The following is a 16000-nucleotide window of genomic DNA, read 5'->3' as shown; positions in this document are numbered from 1 at the left end:
TTAAAATATAGTATACTAATAATAAATTTATTTAATAAAAAGAATTTAATATGTTAATAAAAAAACTTATAAAGTTACCAAATAGTATCTAAAACATAATAGAATTAGTTACAATATGAAAATTATTATATATATTAATTTTAAAGTTGTCTGATCAAAATAAGCAACCAAATGTGTATGAGAAAAAAATTATCTTGAATTAATTTTTTTCTAATAAAAAGTAACTAATTGATATATTATTTACATCAAAAGCAACCAAAAGGTTGCTTTTTTTAAAATTGGCAAAACACTAAAATTTCTGGAAGCGAGATTTTTTTATTTTTTTCAATTTTCGGTAATTATTTTATATTTCGGTATTTATGCTGACGTGGCAATCGGTATTTGTGCAAATAATTTTCTTAAAGGTATTTTTATAAATAAAATCAATTTTAGGTATAATATTGAAAAGACCCCTAATTTATAACCATTGATTTAATCAAATGGCTTAAATTAACTCTTGAAAATTACACCATAATTAATAATTTTTTTTATTTATAATTAATTTTAAATATTAATAATTAGATCCAACTAACAATACTCCAAAGCTAAATTCAAATTATAATTTTTCTTACTTATTTATCTTATAACTTTTTATAATTTTAATTAATTATTTTTTAATTTTAAATTTATATATTAATTTTATTTTTTACTAACAATAATTATAACTAAAAGAGTACAAGTATTTAAGTTATTTAATCATAAAATAATCAATACAATTAACATTATAATCATAGTGTAAATGGTAAAATTCTCTTACATCAACTACAATGTCATAAGTTCAATTCTTTGTAAAGACATAATTTTTTATTTTTAATTTAAGCTTTTAAATTAATTTAATAATTTCATTTTTTTTTTCTAAATAATAATTTAAATTTCTTTAATTTTTTTTATTATTAACATGGAACAATTCTTATACTATAATAATTTAAAGTTTATAATTATTGTGGTGGGAAGTCTTCAATTTTTCTTTGTAATATAAATTGACGACTTTATTACATATATTGTAATAGTGAACAATAAAATAACACATGCAATAATAATAATAATAATAATAATAATAATAATAATAATAATAATAATAATAATAATAATAAAAGTTATGATTATATAAAATTGAATAATAAATTATGTCAAAGAAAGAAATACTTAATAAATAGATGAAATTTTTTGCAAATAGTTTCATCTAAATTTGATAGTGTATGACAACTTTAGATAATTATGAGGTGCTTCAAATGTACTAAACGATTGAATTACTACTCTTGTAAGGATATCATTTATTTTATTTTGTTTATTTTTAATTTAACTTTTAAATTAATTTAATAATTTGATTTTTTAAAAAAACAATAATATATATGGAACAATTTTTATATTATAAAAATTTAAAGTTTAAAATTATCGTGGTGGGAAATCTTACATTTTTTACTGTTAATATATATATTAATGGTTGTATTACATAAAGTATAATAGTGAATAACAAAATAACACATGCATTAATAAATAATATCCAAATGAAAAGTTTTGCTCTAGAAAATATCTGAATAATCTCGATTACCGTTGATCTCATCTAAATTTGATTTCAACCTAAGGGCGAGTTATCATCTGGTCGGTAGGAGACAACAACCTGATAGAGAAACTTGTTGGATACTTATATTGAAGGATTGGTATAGGCTTTACTAGTATATATATTTAACAAGGTAAATGGTTAAACAAACAGTTGTTTCTTTGGTTCCCACAACCCTGACGATGACATGCTTGATCCAAGCCCACTAAATTAGTTTAGGATCTCACAAGACTTGATCGGTCTTTTTAATTTATTTTTAATTTGAGATTAATTTTACTTAATTAAACAATTTTAAATCTGTATGATAGTATGTTATTGATCTTGTTATTATGGGAAAATTCATATATGAAGTATTTTTTCTCAAAATTTGTAATTATTATGAACAGTACAATAAGATGTGAGATAAGGCATTAATATATCATCCAAATATAATAATTTATAAAAAATTTAAAAATAAGACATTTTTCAATCATATTCAATAATCAAATTATCACCCTAGGTATCTCAAAAGATCAATAATTGCATTATAATTAAGATTATTTGTGTTGAGTTAAACTATAAAAATGATCCAATCGGTTTAGAAATCGTTGTCAATCAAACTCATATATAGTAGTTTTTAGTAATGCTAGTTGGTAAAAGACTCTAGTTAGTGTGTGGTTCAATTATATTTCTTTTTCTATTTATACTTATTTTCAAATTTTGACATATGGGGCCTCACCATGTCAGGAGTTTGTCCCTTGCGTCAAACCCAGGGAGTGCGTGCACCACCAAAAGAAAACAAGATTTTTGTTAACAAAACTCATATATTAATTTACATGTTTATAATTTTCAATTAATTATCTTTTTTAATTATTTACTTGATGAATATTTATAAATTTTCAATTAATTATTTTTTTAATTTTGAAATTATATATTAATTTTTAATTAATTTTATTTTCCACTCAACAATAATTGTAGCTAGAAAAATACAAAATATTCAAGTTATTTAATCTACAATAATCAATACAACTAACAATATAATCATGGTGTAAGTGATAAAGTTATCTTATATCAAGTACAATGGCATGAGTTCAATCATTTAAAAAGATATGATTTTTTATTTATTTATTTTTAATTTAAGCTTTTAAATTAATTTAATAATTTAATTTTTTTTCTAAACAATAATTTAAATTTCTTTAAGATTTATTAATATGCAACAATTCTTATATTATAAAATTTTTAAAGTTTATAATTATTATGGTAGAAAGTTTTAAATTTTTATTTGTTAATATATATTGATGGTTGTACTACATAAAGTATAATAGTGAACAATAAAATAACACATACAATAATAATAATCAATTGAAAAATTGAACAATAAATTTAGTCAAATAAAAAACTGCATAGTAAATAGATAAAAACTTTTGCACTAAAAAGAATCTTAACGATCTCGACTATCGTCGATCTCATCCAAATTTAATAGTCTATGACAACTTTGGATAATTATAAGATGTGTGATAATACATTGATATAATCCAAATGTAATAGTTTATTGTTGCAAAATTTATTTTCTATGTAAGTGCACACATTGGTAATTTATTTGCTATGTACGTGCACGCAGTAAAACAAAATTAAACATATTTTTATATATATAATTCTTTTTCTTTTCTTGTGTGTGTTGTTTTTTGTTTTATTTCTTTTAATTTGTTGTTGGCGACATAAAACAATACTAATTTATTTTTATTTTGTTGTTATTTATGTGAAAAAAATAATAAATATTAAGTAATTCAATATTTAAAACTAACCAATTTAAAATAACTGATCTAATATGTATTTTTGCAAATTGGATTGGATTTGATTTTAGTTATTATACAGATTGGATTAGATCCAAAATATGAAATCCGCACTTAGTACAGATCAAATGCACTATGAGTAAAAATAGTGTGGAATAAATTGGATGAGCACTACTACTGAGAATGATAAAGAGGAGATAAAAAACTCTTCAAAAAATTAAATGAAATTAATAAAATAGGCAAAAAAAATGGTATAAAATTATCAAATGAAAGTATCAAGGATTGAACTCATGTCACTTAACAAGAGATATGATAACTTACCAAACATGTTAGAATAACTTTGTTGTATAAATTAATTCTTATTGATTTATATTTTACTTTGTGTGAAATATAAATAAATGCATGTGTTTTCCAATTTAATAATATGCATTTACTCTTTCTAACTATATATGTATACTACTAACTAGTTCATGCATGATTTATATAAATAATATAATTAAAATAAATAATTAATTTAATATCTAGAAATTTTAAATACATTGAACATTTACCTTGAAATAAGTTGAATAATAAGCTATATAAAATAAACTAATTAAAATAAATAATTAATTCTATATCTAAAATTTTTAACTACAATGAATATTATAATCTTGAAAAGTAAATTAATTAATATAATATGATAAAATTTTAAAATTATTAAATTAATTGAAATCTTAAATTAAATATAAATAAAGAAAAAAAGAAAAGAAAATGTTGCTTCTAAAAAATTGAAGTCGTGACGTTTTAATTGTTTTAAGAGTAATTATAAGTTAAATATGTTATACTTTTTTATAAGTATAATTATTGTTTTAAAAGTAAATTTAATTAAAATATTTTTTTTATGTAAATTTACAATTTAAAAATATGTATATAATTAAAATTAATTTTTTAATAAATATCAATTAAAAAGTAAAAAAAATTATGGTTTGGAATTAAGATTAGAGTTTTGTTAGTTAAATTTATAATTAATAATATTTAAAATTAATTAATTATAAATAAATATATTAATTATAGTATAATTTTCAAAAATTAACTTAAGTAATTAAATTAAACTTATTAATTATTATCCTAGATAGGTATTTTATCCAATTTTTACTGTAATAATCCACATATATATATATATATATGCACAATTTGAGAGAATTAGAATCACTATTCAAATGTCTTCTCTAGTATGTGAACAGAGGTTGAATTTTCACTGTGCCAGTGTGCCTATCTATGCCACAAAAGATTAAGCTGTTCATCATGTTGGTCAGAATCTTTACTCATTAATCAAAGCATACATATTACAAATATCTCAGCAAACTTGGCTTTCCAGTACGCAATGGTATTACTACTAATGAACCACGAGAGAAAAATGTAAACCAACTTTCTTTTAAACTACAAAAGTGACAACCGCAAAAAAGAATCAAAATTTTCTGTCGAAAGAGATTAAGAAAAATGTTGTGAGCATTCTGCATAGTCTCTATAGGGGTGTATTGAACTCGTCCAGCAGAACAAAATTTTTACAGAGCTGTGTGCACGACAAGACCCATCTATACAAGCCAAACAAGCAGCTTAATAATTTTTCTGACATAGGGGACCCCTTTTGTATCTTCAAAACATTGTACACCTACTACTTATTAGACCATCTATCTCCAATACATTTTACACTCTACGCATCAGAAGATCTAAGTCAGCTAAAAAACAAAAGAAAGAGAGAAGCCCCATTTAGCTCTACATGCCCCCACTATTTCTGCAAGACATTCAGACTTCATCTCCCTATTCCCAGGATTTACTTCTCTGATTGATTCACCTCCTTTATCACTGGCAAACTCCTCCAGCAACAAATTTGCAGAACCGAAAATACATAAAACCGCCCCGATTAATCTACACATCCATATGTGACCAACATAACCCAAATTAGTAAAAACAATATACAACTCTGGGCAATCCGACTACTCACGTTGATCCAGTGCTTGTTACCCCACTACCATCCCTCAACCCTTGAAGGCACACATTTAAAGCTCTTTGCACGTTGTCTGCGACTCCTCTTAACCTTCCTTGAGTAGTATCTGCTGGTGAATGGATTTCCACTGTTCGAGCAACCCTCTGTTTACACTTTTCCCAATCATCAACACGAAACCAGCATGCTCGACCACCATGGCTTCCATCCATGCCAAGAAAAAAGACGTTAGGATTTTCACCAAACGAATATCTTAATCTCACAGATACACAATAAGGCAACCAAGCAGCACCACCAGCAGCATTAATGTGAGGTATGTGGGCAGGATCAAGAACAACAGTTAGTGCAAAGTCAACAGAATTATGAGGTCGATCATAATGGATATTGCTTTTGGCTACAGATGAATCTGAGCTCTCATCCATATTCAAGCCTGCATGATTTTCAAGACACAATTCAATTCGTGGTTTCTGTGCGGGGGCTATATCTCCACCTTGTGCCTGAGCTAAACCTTTTTTCCATGCAATTAATTTTAAGAATTCTCTCAACACTGATATAGGTAAAGTAAGAAGAGTAATGAATGATGCAACACGGGATGCATCGTAGGGCTCTGATGCGACACGGCGACTGAAGTAATCACATATCTCCCCAATTTCAGATTGAGTTAATTCCTCTTGAGCAGTGGTTGAGTTTTGTTGCTGCTGTTGCTGCTGCTGATGATGGAATCGTTTCACGCTAAGCACTTGAAGAAGAAGTTGAACCCTGTGGACACTTACTGCAAATACATATCCCCTGTAAACAAGAAGAGATATAAAGCCATCACGTAAGACGGAAAGAACACAACATTTTGTGATGCCAACAATGGTCATAGTACATGCAAAAGAATTCGATACTCATGAGATTCGAGATTTTTTTAAAAAAATAAAAAATAAAAAATAAACCCTTACCCTACAAAGAAACGCAAGGCAGGCTGTTCCTGATCCAGATTTAAAAGAGAACCTTCATTTTCCTTCAAGATGGACCCTAAGATCTCTTTCAAAAGTTCTGGTAGCTGAGCAAATAGCCACAAGACTCCAAGATACTTGAGAATACCTCTTAATACTTTTTTAAGAGCAACAAGAGGAACCCAACCACCTCCGTAGCCACCATCATCTCCAAGCCCAATAATTGCAGTATTCAATTCTCCTCTCACGTGTGCAGGAACACCTGTACCAGGTGGTCTACGTAAAGGAACACCTGAGTTTATAACAGCCAAATTTGAGGATCCTGGGGGAACATTACCCAAACGGTGTAAAGCAGCTACTGGGTTGCCTGGCCTTGCCATTGCAGCAGAAGCAGGAAGGTTGATCCTACTTCCATTAGCTGATGAGAGTTGCACACCAGAACCTTGGTTTTGATTAGCTGCCAGACCACCTCCCTGTTGACTACCAGCAAAATTAGGCTCTAAAACATTCAATTCTTGGGCAACATGCTCCATAATAAATGGCCGAAACTGTGGACAAGGCAATGACCCTCCAACTGAGGGGCCCCCTTTTGGTGGTGTAGCTGGTTGCAACCAAACCTGATCCCCAGCAAAGCATCGCATGTCTACGGCAAAGTTTTTGCGATATATAATTCGTATCCAATAGGGGCCCCGCAGCACAACTGAGACATCAATAGGTAATAATGAGCTGGGAACAATTCCAGGGCCACCTCGGCTCGCGGCAGCTAACATTGCAGCTCCATGAAGGCTATGATTTGCAAGAGGACTGGGAGTGGTAGCTACTACAGGATTCCCTACAGTCCCAGAGGGACCCTGACTAACATTTGTAGTCGAACTACTCGGTAGAAGACCTTGGGATGTTAAGTACCCAGCTTGTTTTGGGAGAGAAGAGTGTGCTGCTGCTGCTGCTGCAGGGACCACTGGAATAGGACCAGCCCGTGCAGGACGAGTAGCAGCTGTAAGAGCATGCAAGGGCCCCGCAGTGAGACGAATGCAGTCCAACAGTGATGCTACTTCAGCTCCATTAATAAAATCTTCCAAAAACTGTGAGTGGCAGAAATATGTCAAATGACTGCAAGTCTTTATCGTTAACAAAATATTATGCCCGTAAAAGAACTTTTTTACAAAATGAAAGGAAAGAGTTAATCCATTATATAAACTAACCAAACACTGCCTCACATTATCTAGAAGAAAATAAGACATGCTAATCAACATGGCCACAGGGGTTGATTTGAGAGGGGAAATAGGTATAGAAGTTATATAATTCAAATAAACCTTCCTGCTAACATAAATAATGATGAGCAGTATGGCATTAGCTTCTTTTTTCTTTTTTCCTTTTTCTTTTTTAAAAAAAATCTTAAGCTGGAAAGGCACTCTTCCTAAGCCTAATCATACTGTTTCCTGAGTAAAGGATCTGGCAAAATAAACTGAAAGACAATCCGAAGGACAATGGAGATGACAACTGTCTAATAATAAGAAACGGCAGAAAAGGAAAATCCCAAATTATTGGAATAATATATATACCTTAGTATGAGGCCACAGCTGATCCGGAGAAACATGCATTGTGCATCCCTCTTTACTAGATTCCCACTCCACAACAAAACGGGCCACAACACCCGATCCAAAACTAAACCACAAACTCATTAGTCCAACCGCCTCAATCCTAAATGCCCTTCTCATCTGTTCTGATAACCGATCAACGACCTCAAGCGAAGCTTTAACTCCAACTGGTGTTTTAACATCAGAGCTTGGACTACTTTCTTCGGCCTTCTCATCAGCCCTAACTCCAAGCAGTCTCCTCATCCCAAGGGCAAACATTCTTGCATTAGATAGCCTTTGAATATCTGCCACTAATTTCTTTATACTATCAGTCTCAACAGATTGATAGCTGAGAACAACACCTTCCGGATCATATCGGATGTGAGCATCTATATCAGATGTATTGGCAATGCGAACACCTGAACCCCATGGTGTGCAATTGCTTCCTTTTTGAAGCTCCCACAAATCCCGGAAATGCTGATCATTTATCTTGACATCCCAATACATGCTTCCAGGTCTACCAAGCCGCAGACAAATGTGTTGCCATGTATCACCTCTCGCAAATGGTAATCGAAACCATATGCTTGAGGAAGCACTTCTTAAACCTACTTCTTCAACATATGGAATATCCAGTGCCTCCATTTGGCTAGTCAACCTGGCATGCTTGATACAAAGAGAACAATGTCTGACTACATGAAGAAGAGCTGACACATAAATGGTTGAAGGTGCATTTCCTTTATTAGCTTCAGCTATAAGATTTCCGTAACTGTATCCATCAGACTTTGAAACCATTTCCATTGACATAAGTAACTGAGGTGATGAGTTATGAGCACCAACCGCTTCTGATATTTTCCTTCTCTTACAGAATCCTGAATTGGCTTCTACATCTTTAAGTGATGGAATCAAATTCAACATTTGTGAAACAGTACGCTTCCGAGGATTTTTATCATGTTTTGAAACATCATAACTAGGGCTGTGACAAATTGCCGAATCCAATACCTGTGCTGAAAACAGTATAATCACTAGTCATAATGCTGCCAATTAACTATGGTAAATAGGAAAATTAACAAATCTCTCTAAATACTGATACACAAAGGAGATATCTTACATACGAGAGTTGAACATGAGTTTGATCCAGCAACCTTGAAAGATCCAATTAGAGGATGAGAAGGTGAAATTCTGGGTCCACTGGCTTTCACACTTGAACCAGAGACTCGAGGGCCAGTGGGTCGAGGTGGCGATAAGAGTTGAGATGACCTTCCATATATATCCTTTGAAGTATCATTCTGGGATCTCAAATGATCTTCATCCATGGAATTACAAGAACCAAACTCAGCTGACTGTGGTGACCTAAGAGAAGCCAAATCCTGCTCAGATTTTGAAGCAGATAGTTTTTTACCAGCAGAAATCCTTCCCGAAACAGATGATATATGACCAAAAGAATTGGAATGTGTTGAGCCCTTAAAATTGCTTGAAGAATGCAAGGACCCAGAGTAAGGGGTGGTTACACTTGAAATTTTTGCAATTTGTGATGTTTGCAAACTTCCCTCCCATTTAGGAGAGGGTGTACCAGCTTTTATGGAGTGAAGATTTACAGGTATAGATCCAAAACGAGATATGGGAGATGCATTGAATGGCGAGGAGACATTATGAATAGAAGATCCTTTTTCAAGTTCAAAGACTTCATCAACAAGTGATGAGAAACTTGATGGAGGACCTCCAGCTGTCTGCATAGAACCGTCAAGGCTAAGATCTGAAAGAAGACCACTTTCAGAAGTCTGATTTGCAGCTCCAGCACTTGGCATAAAAGAATGTGATTTTCCCCACTCTAGCAAGCTCAAAGTCATTTCATCTTCAAGTATTTGCATCTGGCCAATATCAATTTTCTTAATGCGTATTACTTGATTATTGTCATTAACATGAGTTTTTCCAGGTAGGTTTGACTCAGTCTCTATCAATTTAAATAAAGGTTTGAAATCCTTATCAAGTTGCATCAGCAGAAAATGAGAACTTCCACAATCTGGAAACCCCATCAGTAATGAAGCTGAACCATTCAGAATGTTTTTGGGCACTTTAACTGCAGGAAGTCCATGTTCATAGACCTGCAAAAATAAAATTTTGCAATGTATTCAGGGATAGATGCATGCATAAATCTAGCCCTAGAAACAAAAGATCAGCACTTTGTAACTATTTGTGTTTAGCATGCTTAAAAAGACACTTACCTCAAGGCCTAAAAATCTGCCAATTGATGAAAATAAGTGCAAAATACTTTTGCTTCTCAAGCTTATGAAAGCTTCAGCGGCACTCATATTTCCCTGATTCAATGCCTCTTCACATTCTGACAATGCTGATGACTCAATAATATTCTGTGATGATCGGAGAAGATAGCGACCAGTCCTAGAAGTAAATTTTTAAGTGGAACAACAGAAAAGTAAGGACCCGCCATTTAAATACACCTTAAATTGTTTCTTTTTATTTTAATTATGTTCTTCATATAAACAATTAAAATATATGGGAAACAAAACACAGCCTTTTAATAGGGAAAAAAAAACTTAAGAACAAATCAGATATGATAACAAGGTCACAAAGCGACTTTTAATAGGAGGTCACCATCACCGGTTCAAATACCACTTTCCAACCTCTTTAAACTATGAATTAGACTAGATTACATCTTTACAAATCAGAAACCTTGAAAAGTCTAAGAAATTTCTCCCATTAACAAACTACAAGCAATTTCAGCAGCAAGAATAGTTTTTTATTAATAAATCATAACAGGAAAACTGCAATGTATGTAAATACCTAATATTTATTCCCAATGTGAAAAATGATGATCCATATGCACGCACACGTAGTATTTCCTGTCCTTCACATTCTCTGGCATTTGCCTTGTAGTCTTTCTACAAAATTAAAGTAAAAAATGTCATCAGGCAACATCATTAATAACATAAAAGTATGTTTGATAACAGAAAATTCTCAAAGCAACAACAAATGGTAGCAAAAATATGGACCTTGTTAGAGTCGATATCAGATTCTTCAGTAAAAGACTGGAGAACAATATCACCTGCAGATCTACTTATCTGACCATTTCTGTTAAGATCTTTCTGGATTTCAAGGAGGCGAGTGTATCTATTACAACATATGGCTCTTAGAAGCAACTTCTCAACATCAATGCAGCTTTGATCAAGCGAAAACTCTGCCTCCCTCCCAGTTAAAGGATCTATGACAAATGCACTGTGAAGACACTTAATCTGCGAATCTGGTCCTGGTTCAATTTTAATAAATGGGCATGATCCTGAGTCAGGCATACTGGTGTTCTTATCAAAATCTAACCAGTACATAATTTTTAATCCTGGTGTTCGAAGACTAGATGAATCAGCTTCTCCATCTTGATTTAATTGTGATGAGCCACTTCCGTCAGAAATGAGCTCAAATCGAATTGCATCTCTCCATCTTCCTTGTCGAAGAATTTGTACTTGCCTAATGACGGTATCCATAACAAGTGCAACACAAAGTTCATGAAGAACCGAGTATAATATTACAAACGGGTTATCTGCAGCAGACATTCTGCGTTCCAGATCATCTCCAAGAATATGACGCCGTGATTCCTCCAGCTTAATTAATCCAGTTCTCTCACCAACGAGCAACTCCAAGTGCAATATCCTCCACATTGATAGATGCCCGCGGTAGCCAAGAGTAACTAACACCTTAAATTCCCCATTTACACGAACCAATGCAGTACCATCAGAAATTTTCACTTCAGAAATTTCTTTAGGAAGTGAAACTTCTAATAATTTAGATCTTACAAGAGTATCTAACTTTTTCAAAGCCGGCTTTTGCTGATCCTCATTTAATGTACTTTGCATGCCAACATCTTCTATGCATTTGGGCAAACGTTGATAGCTTCCTGTCAGGAGCACTTCAACTGCAGAAGGAACATCATAAACTGGAGCACGGGCTTGTTGTAGCGCTTCATGCATAAAAAACAATGAATCTGCAGCTTGGGTGAAACAAGTATCATGACTCGACAGAGTGGAAGCAAGTTCCTGACAATACTGTATCAGCGGAACCTGCAAATTGGAAAGTAAGTATTGTCAAAATTTCCCATTGCTTTCAGTTGACCTAGATTTTACTTTACGAAATATAGAACAAATGTTGATTAGTTGAACATTATGGATTGCAAACCTCTCCAAATACTTTAGACTAAGTTAGGATTTACAAATTCACCCCCTTTCAGCAAAAATAATAGTTTTAACTAAACCTTCTTACACTACAAAGTATTAACCGCCAAATCAAGTGACTCCCATTCGTCCTAACCAACCAAAAAATAAGTCTAATATCAAACCTAGTCCATATCTTCCCTTCTCTTGGCAATCAATCAAACGAACGGTAAAAGTTAACGGCCGAATTCAATTTACTCTTTCAACTAAAGTTAAGGCTAACGTGACAATTTCAACATATCCACGAATCTGATAAAAATAAAGATCCCAAAACCTCCAAATTTTATCCCATTTCTTGAACTAGCTATCCCATCCCAAACCAACACCTAGTCATTATAAAATAATATAATAATAAAAACGGCGAATTGACAACCTTCACAGCACTGATAGTCACAATAGCTCAAACATCTTTAAACGGGAAAACAAGGAGCAGCCCTCTAAAAAATAAAAACAATACTCTCACAAAGCAATCAAACTACATAGTGAATCTTGTTGTCCTAAGTTCCACCGACCAGTGCCCACATATACATTCTTATGAACAAACAACCTAAATTCACATTCCCAACCCATAAAACCCCTAAATTTACATTGAATAAACCCAAAAATCCAAACCAGCCTATTAAAGACGCAATTTTCAATCCCAATTGGTTACAAACGCCAAAACCCAGACACCAACTAAAGTCCATCAGACAAAAAAAACGAAACTATCAAAACAGAAAAGACGGACGAACCTGTTGGCACCATTTGGCGAGGACATTGAGTCGGAGCATACGTTGCTGGGTCTTGACAACGTACTTGAGAATGTTAATCTTCTTCTCAGTATCGGATTGGTCAGAAGCCCTGGATTTTTCGACGAGCTCCTTCAAGGAAAGGAAGGATTCCTCAGCGGCACGACTGACCAGGGTGGAGAAGTCCACCGTCTGTTGCCCTAAGTCGGCAGCCATTGATTTGAGAGCGAATACAGAGCTCTAGGGATCTATAACAATAATAAAATCCCAAACATTGAAGCTAGGGTTTGGGTCAATTTGAAGGTTTGGGGCAGAGCCGGAGACGGAGAAGAGGAGTAGCTCGCTCCTCTTTCAGCTTCTCTCTCTCTAAAATTATAACAAACTTCGTAAATATGATTCTTTTTTTTTTTTTCGCGTGGATTCTCTGAATTTTAGAAAGAAGAAAATAGTGAATGTTAGAAAGAAGAAACTAAATGTAGGCCGTGGACCCTACTTGTATAATATTTAATTTCGACATGGCAAATGGTAAATTTTTTTTTTTGACGAAAGAGTAACTACAGAAAGAGAAGCTACAGAATTGGAACCAAATCATTGGAGCATAATTCTTCATCTAGCCCTAGTGTCTTCGAGCCAAGCTATGTGCATTACAGTTATACTTTCTATTAACATGTCGAAAGCTAACATCAGAGAAATAAGACAAAGAACTTCTACTATCATTCATAACATCCGAAAGGACTGAGAGATCACGCTTCTGACCACAAACTCTATCGACAAGCAGCTTCGAATCAGTTTCCACCACTGCCAGTGGAATTTTAATATGATAGCACCAGTTCAACCCAGCTCTTAATGTTAGGGTTTATAAAACACTTAAGAAATATATAAATTACAGATCTAAACATATTCTTAAAGTGCTTTAATATAGAAAATCCTAAATCACAAATTTATAGAACCTTGGCTAAATTAAAGAAGAAGATGATAAAAAATGAGCAGAAGCACTAACCTGAAGACATTGTTAGAGATTGCAGAGAAGGTTTTGATCTTCCAAGAATACACTATTTTCTTAGGTATTTTCTCTGATGGGAAAGGAGAGAATACAGAAATCCTAGTGTTTCTTGGGGACCACTACCTATTTATAGACTTTTGGGTATTTATAATTTGGTCCCTCAACAAATTATAAATTAACTTATGGTATCTACACATTAATTCCATGACAATTTAATACCCTTTTGATACCCATAACATAATTGGTCACTTAATTTTGTATCACACTTTATAATAGCATATACATTATACATATGTGCCCACATAGGATTTTTAATCCAACCATCTCCCACTTGGGCAACATATGTCCACTTGGGCAACATATGTTACCTGATTAATGTATAACCTTATGAGCTCAAAATTTGCTATTATGTAAAGGTATTTACAACAATCTCGTCCATCAACTATACCCATATAGGATCAAAGCGATTTTCGTCATATCAATCATGACTAAACCCATCAATGGTCACGTATATAAATATAACCGAATGACATAGATCAATCATGGATGTGTAGCATGGAAATTACATGCAATGTGAACCGAACATGCCTATTTCCAACTGGTCCTCCTTAAACCAAAGTGAGGTCAAACTTAAACATAACAAAACAGAGTGAATAAACTGAAAACTTTATTTCTGATCAGAAAATAACCAAATACATAAATCTCTTAAACAAACATAAAGCAAAGAAAATACATACTCCCACTAAATCATGATATCCTCAAGTAATACTACACCCATATGAGCAGTGTGCTCATGAAAGACCTTGGGTGGTAATCCTTTTGTGAGCGGATCCGCTATCATGGAGTTTGTCCCAATATGCTCTATGGAAATCTGTCCACTCTGCACTCTTTCTTTCACAACTAGGAACTTTATGTCAATATGCTTTGACTTGGATAAGCTCCTATTGTTATTGGAATACAACACTGCTGATTTATTGTCACAAAATATCTTAAGTGGTCTTTCAACATTCTCCAAAACGCAGCCTAGTGACAAAGTTTCTCAGCCATATTCCCTGATTTGATGCCTCATAACACGCTACAATTTCAGCTGCCATAGTGGAAGAAGCTACAAGTGTCTATTTGACACTTTTCCAGGAGCCTGATGTAGACCTTCTGCTATCTTGGCATCCAGCGAAATCAGAATCAGAATACCCTACGACCTCCAAATGATCTGATTTCCTGTATGTGAGCATGTAATCTTTTGTTCTCTGAAGATACCTCATAACCCTCTTGGCTGCTATCCAATGGTCCATACCAGGGTTGCTTAAATATCTGCCTAACATCCCAACAATGTACGCAATATCTAGACGCGTACATACCTGAAGATACATTAGACTCCCTACAACTGATGCATAGGGAATCTTTTTCATTTCTTGAATTTCAAGGCTACTTTTAGGGCATTGACTAAGACTGAATTTGTCTCCTTTAGCAACAGGGGTGTCACCTGGTCTACAATCTTGCATGCCAAACCTTTTGAGTACTTTATCGATATAGCTCTTTTGTGATAATCCAAGAATACCCCGAGAACGATCTCGACGTATTTGAATTCCTAATACAAAAGAGGCGTCACCAAGATCTTTCATCTCAAATTGCTTAGATAGAAATCTCTTAGTTTCGTGTAATAAGCCTATATCATTAGTGGCAAGCAATATGTCATCGATATATAGAGCCAGAAATATGTATTTATTCCCACTGAACTTGTGATATACACAATCATCAATAATATTCATCACAAAACCAAATGAGATAATTACTTGATGAAACTTGTGATACCACTGACGAGAAGCTTGCTTGAGTCCATAGATGGATTTCTTTAATTTGCAAACCATATTCTTTGGGTCACCAACCACAAAGTTTTCTGGTTGCTCCATATAAATTGTCTCATCAATGTCGCCATTTAGAAACGTTGTTTTAACATCCATCTGATGTAACTCAAGGTCAGAATGAGCAACAAGTGTCAATATTATCCTAAAAGAGTCTTTCGATGAAACCGGAGAGAAAGTCTCTGTATAATCAATGCCTTGTTTCTGAGTATAGCCTTTTGCTACAAGACGTGCCTTAAATCTCACCACATTACCATATTCATCCTTCTTGGTTTTAAGTATCCACTTACAACCAATTGGTTTTACACCTTCTGGT

The 16000-nt window shown here is 33.2% G+C and overlaps 1 protein-coding gene across 2 annotated transcripts; it reads right to left on the bottom strand.

Annotated features, from left to right (window-relative positions):
- Positions 1 to 4659: 4659 nt before the first annotated feature.
- On the bottom strand, positions 4660 to 13268 carry LOC115720732 (mediator of RNA polymerase II transcription subunit 14). 2 transcript variants are annotated; one of them, XM_030649900.2, is made up of 8 exons: positions 12823 to 13268; positions 10883 to 11941; positions 10674 to 10771; positions 10097 to 10271; positions 8983 to 9976; positions 7860 to 8878; positions 6301 to 7379; positions 4660 to 6145 (listed from the first exon to the last, which is right to left on the bottom strand). In XM_030649900.2, the coding sequence occupies exons 1-8, from the start codon at positions 13033 to 13035 to the stop codon at positions 5353 to 5355; spliced, it is 5430 nt and encodes a 1809-aa protein (XP_030505760.2). In that variant the 5' UTR covers positions 13036 to 13268; the 3' UTR covers positions 4660 to 5352. The 2 variants fall into 2 exon arrangements, with proteins under 2 accessions (XP_030505760.2, XP_030505761.2); XM_030649901.2 differs by having other exon boundaries at positions 7860 to 8873; positions 8987 to 9976.
- Positions 13269 to 16000: the final 2732 nt, after the last annotated feature.

Source organism: Cannabis sativa, chromosome 2 (genome assembly GCF_029168945.1).
Source record: "Cannabis sativa cultivar Pink pepper isolate KNU-18-1 chromosome 2, ASM2916894v1, whole genome shotgun sequence".
NCBI classification, from domain to species: domain Eukaryota; kingdom Viridiplantae; phylum Streptophyta; class Magnoliopsida; order Rosales; family Cannabaceae; genus Cannabis; species Cannabis sativa.
The sequence above is the reverse complement of the archived record's forward strand: the minus strand, read 5'-3'. Positions and strand labels throughout refer to the sequence as shown.